Raw genomic sequence first — 19,353 nt, 5'->3', positions numbered from 1 at the left:
GGTCATGGTTAGTTACGGTCGGGCCGTAATTATGTCATCTCCCTAAAGCAGTCTTGCTCGAAGTGGTCATAGAGAATTTAGTGGTTATTATTTAGACTCTTTGGTCTACGTAAACTCTATACCATAAACTAAGGAGACCATAGACTCTAGAAATTAGTTGTGCGATTTCAATGGAAGACCTTTGTTGAATAAAATCAATCTTTTGTTTCAATCAAACGCGAGTTACAGTCTAAACAGTGAATATTTAATCATAAAAGACTTTCTCGTCCTTGTTTGAACACGTTTTCTAGTTTGAGCTTGTTTTAAGATCCAGCTCGCTCGTTGTGTGTGAATAATCTGACCCGATCTTCCGCAGTCGCAGTAGTTAACTTTGTTGACGAAATGAAATGTCTTTTTAATCAGTCGCGATTGTGAAGAATTGTTCTTAATTTTATTCCTCAGTGAAAAGTGACAATGCAAACATATCGATTCAAAAGATAGAGGTGCAGGACAATGTATATTTTTATTATTGAGCAACTCGTGTGAATTTGTGTGTGGTGGTATTTCTCCAAACGGATTGCATTAAATCTAAAAAGTAAGTATTTCTTTATCTCATCTCGCTTCAGGTTAATCATATAGATCTTGGGAAGCCATTTTAGTTGTGTAAGTACGTATTTATATTGATGGAAACAGACAGATGGATGGGGTAGTTCGCAACGCGCAGTGTGGGTGAAATTGCGCATGATAAGTTGGGATGCACTAGTGTTTACAGATTGATCACAGGGGGTGCAAGTCCCGTCAGTGCATAGCCGGCGTTCGAGGTGAACACACCTGTCTCACTTGCAACTTTTCTGTGTAGATTGTGTTAATATTGGTCCAGAGATTTAGTGGGTTTGCTATTTGATAAGTGAACGAATAATAAGTGAAATGAATTAAACATTTGGTAAAATACAGTTGAAAACTTTTTATGTTAGTTAACAAGAGTTATTCAAGACTTGTTTAAAAGTTTTTAATTTTTTTACATATCGTCCCTTAGCTAACAACACCGCGTAAGTCATTTTTAGCAACTTTTCAGGAGACGAAAAAAACTGTTTATTTTAAAAAATCGGTGGATTTTTCCTATTGTTACTTATTAAATACTTTATTTAGCGGTTAGGAAATAATTATTTATACTTAATTTGACGATTTACTTTATTTTAACCTATATTTTATGACTTGAGCGGTGTTGACTGATATTTTTGTAGAGTTAGGCGGTGTTGTTTGCCGAAATGTAAAGGAATAAGGTATTTTATAGATGATTTACAAAGCAAAATTTTATTAAGAATTATTAAAAAAATAATTAAACAATCATTATAACCTATGTATCTTTAACCTAAATCTTAAGAATCACAGTGTGTAGTAGGGAATGCAGAATCGGTTCTGGTTTGAGGAACCGGGTTTTTCGGGTCTGGTGGTCATAAGAACCGGGAGACCCGGTTTTTTCGGTTCTTTCGGTTCCAAAAAAACAATATTTTGATTATGTTTTTTTTGTTGAAATAACACTTCTTTGAATAGACTAGGAATAATCAACAAACATGATTTACAATATTTTTCTATTTTTACTAAATTCTACTCCCAAAAATAAAAAAAAAGTAAAATAATTAGTTTTCAATTGAGGTACCACAATCGAGTCTTTTTCATCCAACTTATCGATATATTTGACTAAGTATTTATATATTGACTGTCAGATACAAAGCAAATAAAGGAGAAGGAGTGTTGCCAACTCTCACACAAAAATATCATCATCATCATCATTTAATTTTAAACCATAGGATAGGACGTCCACTGCTGAACATAAACCTCCCCCAATGCTTTCCATGTTGCCCGGTTGGTAGCGGCCTGCGTCCAGCGCTTCCCTGCTACCTTTATGATGTCGTCGGTCCACCTTGTGGGTGGACGTTCCACGCTGCGTTTTCCGGTACGCGGCCTCTATTCCAGGACCTTCCTGCCCCATCGGCCGTCAGTTCTGCGTCCGCGTCGGGCTATGTCCGCTGAATCCGCTGACATAGAAATGAGGAGATCCGTAAATGAACTAAAGTCGCTACTTTAGTTCATTTACGGATCTCCTCATTTCTGATTCGATCTCATAAAGAAACACCGAGCATAGCCCTCTCCATAGCACGCTGTGCAACTTTGAGCTTCTGTATAATGCCTATAGTGAGAGGCCACGTTTCCGAGCCATAAGTCATCACTGGTAACACACATTGGTTGTAGACTTTCGTCCTCAGGCACTGAGGTATTTTGGATGAAAAGATGTTGCGTAGTTTCCCGAACGCTGCCTAGCCCAGTTGGATTCGACGATTGACTCCCTTTTCGAAATTGGACCTACCTAGCTGGATCGTCAACAATCTCGAGGATTGAGCTCCCAACCTAAACTGGGTAGGGCGCAACATGGACATTGGACATAAGCTTTGTTTTGTCCATATTCATCCTCAGGCCTACCTGTTAGGAAACTCGATTAAGGTCTTTGAGCATTGTGCCAAGATCTTACAACGATTCTGCCATGACCACAATCAGTATCGTGGGCAAACCGAAGGTGAGTGATGTACTCGCCATTAATGTTTATGCCGAATCCTTTCCATTCAAGGAGTTTGAAAGCGTCTTCCAATGCAGTGGTGAACAGTTTAGGAGATAGGTATAACATCTCCCTGCCTAATGCCTCACTGCAGAGGAATCGTCCTCGTGCTCTGCTCCTGTACTCGGACCGACATGGTGGCGTTTTTGTACAAGCACTTCAGCACCTCGATATACCGATAGTCAATACGGCACCGCTGAAGAGACTGTAAGCACTGCCCAAGACCCGAACGAATCGAAGACCTTCTCATAGTCTACGAACGCCAAGCATAGTGGCTAGTTATACTCGTCAATCTTCTGTATAACCTGTCGCAGCGTAAGCGCAAACAAAAATATGCCAGTGATTTAAAAAAATTGTAAGAAAAATGCTTAAAATATTTACATATCTCATAAAAAAAAACAAAATACAAAACCAATAAGTAGGTAATCTTTATTATAGCCTGACCAGGAACATAAAAACCCTCGCCATGTTGCGGAAAACTAATGGTACTAATTTCTTTTAATGGCAACAGTAACTGAAAACTTCATTGACATGTCACCTTGCATGTCAGTCTATTGCTGTCAAAGTGTAAACAAAGTTTATTTTAAATGTGCGCAATCGGTTTTATGAATTAAATTGCTAAAATATTTTTATAGTCGTGAAAGAAAAGTGGTTCACAATGTGTTAAAGTATTTGTCGAAGATAAATACTAAGGGTTTGGACAATATTTTCATTGAATAATGTTTCCGACAAAGGTTGTCAAATTGACTGACATGTTTATCGTATAGTACAGTCCAATAAGAAAATTAGCTGTGGTTTGTTTCAACTACCTATTTTAAAATTTTTTGTCACTTTCTAAGTGTTGAATTTTATGGGATTGGGGAAGAAGTACCGAGTTTGAAGCGTTCATGAGCAGACATTGCAGTTGAATATTCAAGTTCTGAATTTGATTATTGATGAATAATAAAATAAATTCTACTAGCTCGATTGATGGTTTCATTTAATTTATTTAAATCAGGTTACCTATAATAATATTCTTTTGTTAATTTATGAAAATATCAAATTAGCAAGTAATCCTGAATCCTGATACATAAAGTTAGCCTATTAATATAACACAGGTACGACTGTACTCAGTGTTGCACTATCAAATGCAATTGACGCGCCTCTATGCCAGGGTTTTTATGTTCCTGGTCAGGCTTATAGTAGCTAATCTGATATCTTTAGGTTCTCTATACGTTCGCAATGTTCTTGTTACGACTCATGCCTAATACCTATAACAGATTTTTAGATAAATATGCAAAACCCGAAAGTACCGAAAGAACCGGGTTTTGAATTTTTAAAACCCGGTTCTTAAGCTGTCGAAAAAACCCGGGTTTTCCCGGTTCTTTCGGTTCCGGGATTACCCGGGTACAAACCCTAGTGTGTAGATCAAATATTGTGATGAGGGACCTTCAACCCGAAGCTGGGCAAACGAAACGACAATGAGCTGGAAGTGGGGCAATTTGGGTACGGAGAGAGGAACGCACGTGGCTAACTACTGGCTGGCTTTATGGAGAGGGATGATAAACTCCTTCTTCGGAAAGCCAAAACAGCGAAAGTAGATTTCGCTGCATCCCAATGACGCTATGAAATATGAGATCAACTTCATCTTGTCGACGTAGAAGCATGTTACCTGTGTGGTCAATTTGGTCAAAACAGGAAGCAATCACCAAATTGTAAGAGGCACATCAAATATAAGTCCGAATCTCGATAGATGTCGACTGATAAAGTCTACACTCCGCCCAGCGTCCATCCAACCCCGAAAGCTCAACTCGAGTTGCAAAATCGTTCCCAACAGTGGCGTAGCGTGGCTTTTCGCCGCCCGGGGCCGTCCGGAAATCCGCCGCCCTTTATTTTAATTATAAATATTTTAAAGTTTAAATATTATATTGAATGGACTTCAGGTACAGTATATTCACCTTATTTGTTGAAAGTCAAAATAAACTACCACGCACTGCTTCAGAAGGAAAATACATTAAAGAGAAGCAATTGCTTGAAACCCACAGGAAGTTTGATTTTCTTAAATAGCTCAGCTTGATTATGTAACACTAGGTGTATAACAATAAACAATAATAACAAGTATTAAAGTATTTATTTGTCAATTGAGAGTAAATATTATCTTAAATTATACAGTGTGAGTCACGTTAAAGTGTACATATGAAAATAGATGAAACTAGACCTATTTTTATCGACAAAAAAGCGGTCAAAAAATTTTTGAGATTTTTTTTTACATTTTTATAGATTTTTTTTTCTTCCAATTACTTATTGTAAAGAAATCGTAATAACTTTTAAACTAAGCGGTATATCCTGATAAAATAAAAACAGTAATAATGCTAAATAACAGGCAATACTAAAACAATACAAAAAATACACAAAAATGCCAACAAATATTATATTTGGTTATTTGATAAATTTCTCCAAAAAATGCCCCTATAACAGATGGTTTTTATTACTTTTTATTATTCTCTATCGTATTACTTTTGTAAAACTAAAAAATCACATGTCTCTATCCCTATCACAACATTTGCTATGATCGTTTGAACAAAGGCCTGCCACCACATTTTTCTCCGCTACAGGTAGAGACAATTTTAATTTTAACTCAAATGCTTATTTTACTTCGAAATCTTTTGTTTTTATTTAAAATCTAACTTGTCTTTATCAAAATTACAAATCTAGAGTCACTTTCAGTTCCGTTGTTAACGAAGCGTTGAATGGCGCGCCCGGAGAGGCTTAGTTCAAACGATCATTGCAAACGTTGTGATAGGGATAGAGACATGCAATTTTTGGTTTTACAAAAGTAATACGATAGAGAATAATAAAAAGTAATAAAAACTACCTGTTATAGGGGCATTTTTTGGAGAAATTTATCAAATAACCAAAAAAATACGAATTTTTAAGCAGATTTTTTTCAAAAAGTATCATTTTTTATTATTTGTTGGCATTTTCTAGGTATTTCATGTATTTTTTTAGTATTTCCTGTTATTTAGCATTATTACTGTTTTTATTTTATCAGGATATACCGCTTAGTTTAAAAGTTATTACGTTTTCTTTACAATAAGTAATTGGAAGAAAAAAAAATCTATAAACATTTTTTGACCTCTTTTTTATCGATAAAAATAGGTCTAGTTTCACATATTTTCATATGTACACTTTAACGTGACTCACACTGTATAGTGCTCATTGAACTTAGAAGGAATACTTAACATAATAATATGTGCTTAATATTATTAAGGGTTGTCCCCTAGCTAACCAGCGCCACCATATTTTTTCTTGATTACTTTTGTTATAGACCGAAATTAAAAAAGTGGTTTGAAAAATGTATAATATGTATCGAAGCTATTTTTAAAAATAATTTGTTTGAATTCATTAGATATTTGCAGCAAGTTACAGATTTAATTACTGCTAAAAGTTACCATTTTAGCTAATTTTGAATTTCGAACTTGCAGAATATAATAAATACACGGTTTTAAAAGTAGCTTAGATATGGCTTTAACTATTTACAAACCACTTTTTTATTTCGGTTTGTAACAAGAGAAATCACGAAAGATTATCTGTGGCGCAAGTTTTAGAGGGGTAAGTAAGCTCCTTAAATATTTTTGTTACTATTACTTAAAAAAATAGATTATAAATGTACTCTTCGTGCTTTTTTCAAAGCAAAATCTCTTACACATTCGTCGATATCAAATTGTATCTCATTTTCAATTGCCAGTATAGCTAGATTTGTTAGTCTCAACGTAGACATAGTCGACCTTTTTTTTTCTTGTTCATGCAATGTTTTTTTCTTATCCGCCGCCCCCTTTAATATGCCGCCCGGGGCCATGGCCCCCCCCTGCCCCCCCCCAAGCTACGCCACTGGTTCCCAATGCCAGGACATTGCAAAAATGTGGAAGAGTACAATAGCAGGTTCTTGGGAATTGACCAAATGACTGGGTCTAAGGTTTTTAAAACCCGTCGTTTAAGAGAAACAAAAAAGATCTCTGATCTCATCGACAACCTTATAGAAGAGAGACGAAACATGGATCTGCAGTCATCTGAAGATGCTACTCAGTATCGGCGTCTTAACAGATAGATCTCTAAGTCTTTTGACTCGCGACCTACGCATATAGGTACTCGTAATACAGACGATTGAGCATAACAAGGGCTCTAAGGTGTTCGTAAGAGATCAGTCTGTCTGTTGGCCAAAGCCAACTGACCAAGCTGAAGACCGAGAATAGCGTCGGGGCCTGAGATATTGAAAGAGGTTGAGAAGTTCTACGGACAATTATACACGACTGTGTTCACACCTGTTACAAATCTAGCCGAAGACCCAAGAGCTAGATTGACCCGACACAATACTTAAGATATCCCGAACGCCAGTCTACACGAGCTTGGAATAGCTCTGGAACAGCTGATAAACAACAAGGCCCCGGGTGATGATAGAATTACGGGTCAGTTTTTGAACGGCAAAGCAGGTGAAATGTCGATGCCAAAGGCTCTTTGGAAGCTGTTCTATTCCGTCATCCTCGAGGGAATAACTCCTACGGCACGGCACAGATGTGTGGTGATACTCTTCTTTAAAAAACGGCGATAAAAAAGGTTTGAAGGGTTATAGTAATAAGGATAATAAGGAAGGGTAATAAGGCTTCAACAAGGGTTGAAGAATTATAGACCCATCTAACTTCTGAACCATGTCTACAAGCTGTTTTCGAGTAAATTTCGAAACGTCTAGCTCGCCGACTCGACGCCTTCCAGCCTCCTGATCAAGCTGGTTTCCAGGCTGGCTGACAGGCTTTAGTGTCTTAGATCACATACATACGCTGCGGCAGATTATACAGAAGACCGAGGAGTATAATCAGCCACTTTGCCTGGCGTTTGTGGATTATGAGAAAGCCTTCGATTGGATTGAAACCTGGGCAGTTTTTTACGCCGTTTATGTCCTGCTTCTTGTAATGAAGAATGTTCACTAATTTTGTTTTTTAGCTTTCTGTATTCTCTGTTAAAAATAAAAAATACACGTGAAAGAATTATTTCGATACGTCAATTAGTTTCCAAGATATTGAATTTTAAAAGTGCGGGCGGCGGCCGGCCCGCCATTTTATGCGCGTGACGTCATATTACAACGACTGGCTCATATTTGTATGGGTGGAATCTTGCAAACTGAATTAAGACCCACTTCCAGGCAACCGATTAAGCTGAAATTTCGCAAACACATGTGATTTGGATGACCATGCAATATTATGATGACATGGAGCTGATCTGATGATGGAGCTGGAAGGTGGCCATAGGAACTCTATAATAAAACGACTTAAATGCATCGAGTTTGGGCTCGTTCGTATTGTATTGATGAGTATTTTAATTCTATATAGTAATCGGGGTCTAATGATGGAGCTGGAAGGTAATTCGCAATAAAACGACACAATCGCATCAAGTTTGGGTTTGGTTAAATTTTAATTTCTGTGATGGGTCTGGGTGTTAATATGTATAATAAGTTTGTATTTACAAAAAAAAAATATTTAAGTATGTTTATATCCGTTTTCTAGTGAGCGGACGCTGTGAATGTACGTCACACGGGGTCACGTGACCGTCGGCGGGACTCAATATTTAAGCGAACTTTGAATGCCTATAAAATCATAACTACTGGGTATTTTTGAATGAAATAAAAACTAATGTATTTGTAAATGTAAAAGCTTAACTGTAACATAGGTTTCAAGTGATTTTGCATACCTAGTAACATTCTCAATTGTGCACATAAAAATTCATCACCTGAACTCGGAATACTTCAAGAATCAATTCCTTCTCCATCAATAGTGGATTTCACTTGTATAGCTTCCTAAAAGAATTAAAATACAGTTTGAAACACCGCCTAAGTTTGAAAAAAAATTTGTAAACACCGCTTAAGTAAATGAAGATATTTTCTATTATGATTTCCTTATATATTAATACGCGTAAATCATTAAAAAATACATTATTATATAGCTTACCTCTTAATCTTCTATTAAAACTTCTTTCATAGACCTTTTCGCGATAAAACTCACTTAAAAATATAAAAATTACGGAGCGCGAAGGAACTTTACGAGAAATGTATGGCAGACTAACGACTTGAGCGGTGTTGCGAGGCAAAACGACTTGCGCGGTGTCACTAAAATTCAAATTACGGCTTCTTATTGGCTGAAATCTATAACATGTGACCAATGGTTAGACGCGCGATGAGCAGATCTATCCAATGGCATTAAAATGTCAAAACCGCCAAAAATCGACTTAAGCGGTGTTGTTAGCTAAGGGACGATATCCTATTCAATTTTTTTTATTTAATTATTATTTACAATATTATGTTCGTTTTGTGAATTAGTGCTTATTTGTTTTGATCCTGTTTATTTTTTGGTCTTATAAAATAACAGGTTTTGTTTCTGCCCACATCAGTTTTAGTTGTAAAACTGTGTTTTACTAGAATCACGTTTCACTCAGAATGGTACCTGTCCCTTAGAGAGATAATTAGCAAAATGAGTTATGTGCTTCGACTGAGACCGCGGAAGAATAGGCCGATTGTTGTTCTGGATAATCCTCAGAATAATACTCTGAATAACAATTACTCAGATAAAAATCTGAATAACAACAAGCCAAAAAATAATCCAAAAAAGAAAAAGACAAATAATAATCTGAAAAAGAACAAGAAAAATAATAATCTGAAAAAGACCAAGAAAAATAATAAAAAAGAGCCAAGGTATGCAAAAGACAAGTGTTAGATAAAATTATGATCCAAATTAAATTCATGTACAAGGCTATTTGAGATGACAATATTCTGATTTCTTTATTTGTCAATTATTTAAATTTAATTTTGTTTTAGAACCAAGATGGCGGTAAAGAAGCACGAGCTGGTGCATGACAACCGCAATCAGCTGGACCTGACTGCGCTGGTGCAGTACATCCAAATGCAACCAAATTACTTGCCGCCACCCAGTGACCTCATCAAGAATTGCCAAGACATCGTGAAATGCCTTGGTAAGTAGTTTTATATTATATCATTAATGCAATATAGGGGGGCGCCTGGATGCGAATGGTGCTGGACCGGTCTTTGTGGAAATGCTTGGGGGATGCCTTTGTCCAGCGGCGTTTACCTGTGGTCCCCCCAACATGTCCCCCTGGTGGGTCCACGGGTAATTTTTTTTACCCGTTGTCCCACCATTCTGAACAGTTTTTGCCAGTGGGTCTACGGGTAATTTATTTTAACCATAGTCCCACCGCACAGTGGTAAACGTTGCATGTCACAAAAATCGATAAAATAAAATAGAAAGTCTATTCTTTTTACATCAAGTTTAATTAAAAAATAATTGGAAATAAAATAAAATAAATTTTCTTCTTGGAATAAAATTGAAAGTAAAGGATGATGGGCACAAATGTATGGAAAGTGGTACCCGCTCCAATAGCCATAACCAATATACAGGGTGTTTGGCGCATCGTGTGCCAAAATGATTTGGCGGATAGAATGGGTCATTTCCTATATTTTCAGCACCCATAACACGTTCCATGCCAGGCGGCTACTTTTATATTAATTTTTTTAGTAATTTCACCAAAATACTCAAATCGCATCATTTAATTTCGATTTAAAAAAAAACTACTAGGCGCAGCCCTAAAGTAAATATTTTGTTTTGACGTGCATTAATGTAGGGTTGCATCAAATCTAAATTTACTGGAAAATATCATCTACTTTTTTTTTAATTCAGCTTTGAAGTTTTCCGAAAAGTTAAAAATGGACTGAACATTTAAGTTTACATAGGTATATTTTTTTTTTTAAAAGAGATAGCGATCTTCGGATTTTATCAAAACTTCTCTAGTCTATCCTCATTTAAACGGTATACTAATCTTGTTTAAATAATAACAACAACTTCACAAATTCCTTAAATTAGTGCATTGACTCTACTCGGACTGATTTGCGAAATTTGTGTTTATAACCCCTTTTTGTGTGAATAGCACGTTGAACACCTAACAGGTAAAAATTATTTATCTTATGCAATGTAAAAACCTTTTCCCAATCGTTTTTCAATGTGGATTTCTTGAAATTAAAGACGAAATTAATTATTTTGATCGTTTATTAATTATCACAAATTTTGTTCAAAATGGCCTCGACAACGTATACACTCACGACATCTTCTTCTAATTTCGACTGTTGTTGTATGCAGCCACATTTCTCTTTTTATTACTACAAAGGCGTTTTCTACTCGTGGATTGGAAGACATGGCCCTATACAGTGGCCTGCACGTTCCCCAGACCTAACTCCGTTCGATTTTTACGTCTGGGGACAAGCTAAAGAACTGGTGTACGTAACGCATTCAAACAATAGAAAAACTACAACGAATAGAAAACGCCTTTGTAGTAGTAAAAAGAGAAATGTGGCTGCATACGACAACAGTCGAAATTAGAAGATGTCTTGAGTGTATACGTTGCCGAGGCGGACATTTTGAACAAAATTTGTAATAATTAATAAACGATCAAAATAATTAATTTCGTCTTTAATTTCAAGAAATCCACATTGAAAAACGATTGGGAAAAGGTTTTTACATTGCATAAGATAAATAATTTTTACCTGTTAGGTGTTCAACGTGCTATTCACACAAAAAGGGGCTATAAACACAAATTTCGCAAATCAGTCCGAGTAGAGTCAATGCACTAATTTAAGGAATTTGTGAAGTTGTTGTTATTATTTAAACAAGATTAGTATACCGTTTGAATGAGGATAGACTAGAGAAGTTTTGATAAAATCCGAAGATCGCTATCTCTTTTAAAAAAAAATTTATACCTATATAAACTTAAATGTTCAGTCCATTTTTAACTTTTCGGAAAACTCCAAAGCTGAATTAAAAAAAAAGTAGATGATATTTGCCAGTAAATTTAGATTTGATGCAACCCTACATTAATGCACGTCAAAACAAAATATTTACTTTAGAGCTGCGCCTAGTAGTTTTTTTTTAAATCGAAATTAAATGATGCGATTTGGGTATTTTGGTGAAATTACTAAAAACATTAATTTAAAAGTAGCCGCCTGGCATGGAACGTGTTATGGGGGCTGAAAATATAGGAAATGACCCATTCTATCCGCCAAATCATTTTGGCACACGATGCGCCAAACACCCTGTATATTTCAAAAGGCCTTTAGATGTAGGAAAATGTCTGCTATGGGGCCAGTTCTAATTCACGTTTTGAAAGCAGTAATACCACTAAGTATTATAATGAAAGTATCACACAATCATCCATGTATACGAGTATGTAGTTATGTACTATGACGACAATCTATTAATATAACTAAAAGAAGCCTTGAAAAGGAAAGGATTATACCTACGATGAACTACCCAAGCTATTAGCCCTTTATTCGCTTTCATCATCATCATCATCATGATCATTTTAGCCATAAGACGTCCATAGATTATGCCCTTAAAGTTTGATCACTACAAGCCCGGACACATTGTATAAGTGGACTGATGTCTGGCATGAAATATCAAACGCCGATTATGAGTGACTTTAACCCACATTGTGTGATGTGAAGATATAAAAAATGTTCTTGCAATTATTAATTTCGATGTATCCTTTATTCTCAAATAAATATGTATGAACTTAAGAATAAGTCTTATAAATCTATGGTTAATTAATAATTATAGATTTTTTTATAATTATACCTAGGTGACATGCAACGTTTACCACTGTGCTGTGGGACTATGGTTAAAATAAATTACCCGTAGACCCACTGGCAAAAACTGTTCAGAACGGTGGGACAACGGGTAAAAAAAATTACCCGTGGACCCACCAGGGGGACATGTTGGGGGGACCACGGGTAAACGCCGTTGTCCAGCAGTGGACGTCTTTTGGCTAAAACAAACGAACAATGCAATATCTATATAAATAAAAATGAATTTATTGATGTTCGTTAGTCTGATTAAAACTTGAGAACGGATGGGCCGATTGAGCTGATTTTGGGTTTAAAATGTTTGTCGTAGTCCAGGGTAGGTCTAAACGGTGAGCAAATACGCGCGCGATATTGTTTTTCTGTGACAGACAAAATTCCACGCGGGCGAAGCCGCGGGCGGAAAGCTAGTAGGTAATATAGGTTGCTACAACTGAAAATATCAAGAAAGGAGCAACTAGAATCTCAAAAATGGTTTTTCAGTTTAAATCTAGGCTGTTATTATTATTCCTTACTTATCGTGAAATTGGGGTATTGTATGGAGAATTTGCGTTAGGGAACACACAACTTTTATAAACTTTTCGGGGTTCTTATTTTAGACTGAATCTCCTGCGCTTTAATACCGGGAATTCTCCGCTATAACCTGCTTGCATTTTATAACAAGTAGGTATCTAATGAGCGCCACCGCACATATCGCCACTTGTAGATAGCAACTTACCCTTCAAGTCGTCATGAAAATTCTATTAAAGTAATTCAGCTATATTGTTATACCAATTTTGTCGAGTTAAAAGAAAACTTCCAATATTTTCGGCAATTTCGTTGATTTATTGATTGATCGTGATGCCATTATCTTTCAGTTACTGACATACCTAATTACTTAAAGCATTTTCAACTATTAATTTACGTTCCTTTGAAGTTCTTAACTCAAGGTGGATTAATTAGGTATTAAAATAATAAGGATGATAGAGTAGGTACTTCATCATCATCATCATCATTTCAGCCACTGGATGTCCACTGCTGAACATAGGCCTCCCCTAATGCTTTCCACGTTGATCGATTGGTAGCGGACTGCGTCCAGCGCTTCCCTTCTACCTTTACGATGTCGTCGGTCCACCTTGTAGGTGGACGTCTCACGCTGCGTTTTCCGGTACGCGGCCTCCATTCCAGAACCTTGCTGCCCCATTGGCCGGCAGTTCTGCGTACTATGTGCCCTGCCCATTGCCACTTCAGTAGTTCAGTAGTTCAGAGTAGGTACTTAGTGGGAAATATACCACTCAGGATATTGACGGTTTCGTAAAAATATGTGATGGCTCAGCAGCCGGTTACAATCAAGGTTATTTTTCACTTTAAATGCAAAATGCTATAAATAAATATTATGATATCTTTGCATTATTGAATGTCACGTAATATTCAGAATCAATTGCATTTTTTTTAACTTATAAAATTACTCGTTAACAAAGTAATTTATTAATCTAAATACTGAATCAATTCATTAAAAATAATTTACAAGGGTAAGGGGGTACCTTTGAAGTCGCAGTACAGCTTGGTATTTAAACTTAATAAAAACTTGTAATGACTGCGAGTGATATAGTAGGCCCGTATTAAAAAATACCTTTCACAGAATTCGTGAAATTCGATCAAATATCCAGCAACTGAATTCAGTTATTTCAATAAATGATTTGAAAGATCGGTCCAAATATCAAGATTCAAACGATAATAGGCTTGAATCTATGCTTGAGTATAAGTTTGCGCCTCTCGCGTGTATAAACTTCTCTCTTTCAACATCAGGTTTTAACAAAATGGCTTTGCTATTCGCGGCCTTCACCTTGGCCAGATTTGGCTAACAGACTTCCTCCCTTCCCTCCGAATATTTTTCAGCCCTTGTTACGCAAATCACCCCTTTAACCCTCGCACAACAGACAACACACGCTAGGTACAACATGATAAAAATTTTCATGGCTTTCGATCTTATGATAAGTGAACCAGGTCCAATTTAGGGTGGCAAAGGCAATATATTCGCCAAAGCCCTTTGAGTTAATACGCATAACATTGGAGTAGGTCGCTAGTAGATTGCAGATATGTCTGTTGAAAATGCCGATATTAAGCATTTTCAGAGGAATTCAGAACTGAGTTTTGTCTTTCGTCCATTAAGTTATTGGTGAGGTTAAAAATATTTTGATTTACTTTTGAACGAAGCGTTTTGAAGCCCTCAACCCAGCTCTTTGGACAGATTCCCTTTCGTTGTAGCAATAGTGTATTTTGTCTTTGAAGTAATATCCATGAAAGCACGTCCGAGGGTTGTTTTGTCTAAGACTAAGACTAAGTAGACTGCCTACTTCAACTTATTAAACCTGAGCCATACTACATATTTTATACATTTGAAAATAAAGTGAGCTAAATGAAATTTCTGCATAAAACTAATGAGTTTGCCGTGTTCTCTTATTAATATTCTCCGTGTAATGACACGGAAAATATTTTATAAGCACAACATCGGCAAATAAAAACGTAGACGGCAAACAAACTTCCAGAAAGCTAACTGTCGCGACGAGACATGTTTTCCGTGTTTGCTCTGTGAAAAAAAGGATTTTTAATTTTCAAAGTTGAGACTGAACTCGAACATTAATTAAAATTAATTTGTACATGTATCTTGTGTAGTTACTAAAGTTTATCTCAATTAGACAAATTGAAATAGCAGCGAAATTATCTGCCTTCGATCATGGCTGTATTTGTACACATATTGACACATCCATGCAAATAACATCGGAAACTAGTTGACTGGTCATCTAAACTCTGATTTTTAATTCGACGGAATTTTGACATTTCAGAAGTGTTGCCAACATTGAAACATTCCCACTAAGGATGGAGAGCATTTTCACAAATTAAAAAATAATCCTTTCTTGAATTTAAGGTTTCACTTAAAAAACTAAGGCTTAAAAATGTACTGATCATTCCAAAATGGTTATTTGAATTTTTATTATCATATTTTAGAAGTTACAAAAACAATTGGGAAATCAATTTTCTATTACTGGACTCCCTGGCCAATAATCCATGGGTTACAAACCTTTTTTATGAAAATCCTTTTGTTAATAAAATCTTAGCTTCATAAAATAACCAATTTAACAAGATGCCAATTTTATAATCCAAGTTGATTATGATGACGATAATGATGATTGATGATCAATACATATTTTCGTTTATGTTAATATGTTGTTTTACTGTGTTAAAAACACGTTTTTTTCTATTTAATCTCTAAAATGTACATAATAATTAGTGTACATTTAATTCACGAAACAAACAATAGTTCATTCTTGTAAGTTGTAGTTGATGAAATTTCATTTCATATTATTTATTAATAATTCAAAGCAAAAAAGGCTTATTACATCTGAATTGTCAAAAAATGACAGCTGTCAGAATTCCGTCGAATTAAAAATCGGACTATATATCCTTATTGGTTGTATGTATGCTATCGCGAAATGAGTTGGGGGACATCACCCTAAATTTCAAAGGGGTGCACTGGTCAATACGAATCCATACACGCGTCGAGTACGTTCTTAATTAGTCGTGCGTACTTAATACAGTTCTTTAAGCAACTTAAGTTACGGTTGATTTTGCATTGATAGTACGTGTGATACATACAGGGTGTCCCAAAAACAATGGATAACCCTGTAACCATCGATAGGCCTCGCCATGGTCTCCCTAACGTCTAATTTTGACCCCAGTAAAAATATCACCGTTTTCAAGATTTTTAAGTTTTTGTGCATTTTTAGAAAATTGTTACCTGCGATTACTTTTTCTCATGCCATTTCTACAAATGAGGATACTTTTCAATCTAGTTTTTTTCCTTATCACAAGGGATAGTTGGGCTATCAAAAGAAAAGATTAAAGTTCAACAAACTAGTTTAAAAGTATGAAAATTTTAAGAAATTGCAGAGAAGAAGGAAAAATTAATTCATTGTCTTGCACGTTTGATCAGCCATCGTGTAAAAAAAATGTAGGAAGACCATCGTGCCCATTACCTTAAAAACTTCCTTGGTTAATTGAGATTCTAAAAAGGTATCACAAGCCTATGTATTCTGTATTATTTTTATCTTATGGCTACTTGAATAGCAACTAGTATGAAAACTGCAAAAATGAGTTTTTCTCGTAATAGTTAACCTCGTAAGCCCGGATGTGCCTCAAAAGGAACTGAAACTTGTAGTCAGTAACGCCGAGACATTTTCGGAGGTGATTTCGAAGTATCGCCGGATGTGCCTTCAGAGGAACTAAGACTTTAGCGATAAATTTAAGTTCGAAAATTCGCGCCTATCGAAAAAAAAGAGTGATAGTCTATGGCTTAAAGTATTCAAAATCAGGTATCCGAACTTATTTATATAAAAAAAACAAAATGTCACTGTCAAATTATCATTTTTCTTTGACAAGGTGGTTCGTCCGAGAAGACCTGCCCCCCTAGACAAAACGCACTTTTTGATCGAATCGAAAATCGAATCCGTCAAAACTCCATACAAAAAAGGGGCTTTTCGACCACTTTTCGACTGGTTTGCGATTATAATTTGCACTTTGTCTAGACCCAATGATGTACGATTAATTTTTTTTCTTCACGTAAACGTAGTTTAATTGCAAAACTGACCAGTATAATTTAAGTTAAAATACTGCTAAACAAGCAAAAAAATTATTTTTCCCAATTTGAAGTAGTTTTGTAAGATTTTATTTCGTTTGAAAATAAAAGTTCTTTGCAAGGAACATTCGGTCTTGATGGTGAAAGTTTTATTTTTGTATATTTTTTCTATTGAGATGGGATTGAGTATTGGACTTTTAAAATTATGATATGATTGAGAAAATTTACCATAAGAACGTTCTGATTTTTAGTTTAGTAAATATTATAATTAACATGAATATTCACTTTACTTCTTGTACATTTTAACCTATCATTAGTGTATGTTATAAAACCGATAGTACTTTTAAAAGTACTAATTATGAAACATTAAATAAAATTAAAACCGTTGTTCCTTTTCAGTTACATTTATTAATATCGTTATTGTATCTTTATGTAGTATTAATTTATTAAGAAGGTTACATTTATGTTTTACTTTAATTAAAGTATAAAATACAATTTATTTACTTTTCCTTTTTAAAGTCTGTAATACCGAATGTTCTTTTAAGAGAAAACATTTTTTTATTATTTTTCACCTAAAATAAGCTCTATGCACTATTATACAGGGTGTTAGGTAAATGGGTATATGAGCCGATACTAGCCCATGTTAACATGGGCATATAAATGGTATGGTGAAGTCAGAAAGGACAATGTTCTTTCTCCATACATTGTTCGCCGTTAGATCAACAGTGCCGAAAAAATACTTTCTAGGTTCTAAATGACACAAATCTTTATGTAAGAACAATTATTCCTGGCGGACCAATTCTATAAACTTATTGATAGCAATATTGTTATCATAACCTCTTACTTACTAGTATTGTATTATAATATTGTATGCACATCGATTTGGGAGATGTTCTGTATTGTAGTTGTCGCAGCCAAATTGTATTATAATATTGGACGGGTTTTGGAAATAGCTCGGCGTTCCACTTTTATGATTTACTTACTTACATTTTGCACGTAAATAAATAACATGAATCCTATGTTTACTTTCCACTCTTGACATTTAACACGTGACTTACCAAACTAACTATCTCCATGGTTACCGTCTTAGTCTATGCATGACTAGGGATTGAACAACTTTTAATTGAAAATTATTAACAATTCTCGATAATTTTTATCGATTGAAAAATATTCGGTATTTGAATCGAAAAGTATATTCAATTTTATCAATATCAAAATATTCAATTTTAATAATAAAATAAATATTATTTACTACCACCTATGAAATGTTCTGAAAATTGCCTGGAGCGCTCCCCCAATCCTGGGTTTTCCCTTTCCAAGCTGAGAGGACATCATTTTGGTTCTATCGATACATTATACAGGTACTTAATATTTGAAATGTATTACCAATTATTGTTATAAGCATTTTGAGTGAATAAAACTTTCAATTCTATTAGAACTTTAGACATTTCTCTCACTTTAAGCGGCATTGGATTTTTCATCGGATTTTGAAACTGTTACAGATATATTAAAGACTAGCTTTCCGCCCGCGGCTTCGCCCGCGTGGAATTTTGTCTGTCACAGAAAAACTTTATCGCGCGCGTCCCTGTTTCAAAAACCGGGATAAAAACTATCCTATGTTCTTTCCCGGGACTCAAACTATCTCTATGCCAAATTTCATCAAAATCGGTTGCGAGGTTTAAGCGGGAAAGCGTAACAGACAGACAGACAGACAGAGTTACTTTCGCATTTATAATATTAGTTGGGATGATCCCATATTTATGTCATTGTCAATATCAGTATTATGATCACAATTCTTTTTATTTTATTCATGACCTTTTAGACAAGTTGGACACATTAGATAGCTTCTTGTAGTATCGTGCAATATATTTTTAACTTTTAATTAAAATCTAGTCGTACTGTAGCAATTTGGACGATTTATTTTATTTACAAGATCGGTATCTTATTGTCTATGATGACCGCAATCAACATCACTATTACGTGGATTCCTAACAATGAAGTACGGCATTGCCTTGTGCCGATTTTACATAGATTTTATCGACACAAATTATGGAACTTCATAGGATATGGAGCAGGCCACGCCCTAAAATGTCCGGATGTCGTCATAGTATTATGGAATACATATAAAAGACTTTTATTATTTCATTTTCTAATCCTCAAGTGTCCATTACAATCTAATTAATATTTATGTATTCAAAAAGTAAGAGATCAATTTTGATACTTTACTGCTGTGCCCAGGAATCTGAGGCCGTTTCTGACAATGTCCTTTGATAACATCATTTTGGTTTTTTTAATTTTCATACAAAATAAATTTGATAAAATCCGATTTGTATGAAAATTAAAATAATTTAAATGATGATATCAATTTTCTGACTTTACCATACTATTTATATGCACATGTTAACATGGGCTAGTGTCGGCTCATATACCCATTTACCAAACACCCTGTATAGGGCCCCTGAAAATATGAATGCA

The 19,353-nt window shown here is 35.2% G+C and overlaps 1 protein-coding gene across 1 annotated transcript in view; it reads left to right on the top strand.

The window, feature by feature from the left end:
• Positions 1-145: 145 nt before the first annotated feature.
• The window catches only part of LOC135087070 (ubiquitin carboxyl-terminal hydrolase 38), a 45,672-nt gene continuing 26,464 nt past the window's right edge, over positions 146-19,353 (top strand). Inside the window, exons 1-2 of the mRNA XM_063981914.1 lie at positions 146-574; positions 9,435-9,589. Of these exons, the coding sequence (XP_063837984.1) occupies positions 9,442-9,589 (148 nt within the window). The 5' untranslated portion in view covers positions 146-574; positions 9,435-9,441. The remainder of the gene's footprint in view (positions 575-9,434; positions 9,590-19,353) is intronic.

This window comes from Ostrinia nubilalis, chromosome Z (genome assembly GCF_963855985.1).
Source record: "Ostrinia nubilalis chromosome Z, ilOstNubi1.1, whole genome shotgun sequence".
Taxonomy (NCBI): domain Eukaryota; kingdom Metazoa; phylum Arthropoda; class Insecta; order Lepidoptera; family Crambidae; genus Ostrinia; species Ostrinia nubilalis.
Note: the sequence above shows the minus strand (reverse complement) of the source record. Positions and strands in the feature narration are given on the sequence as shown.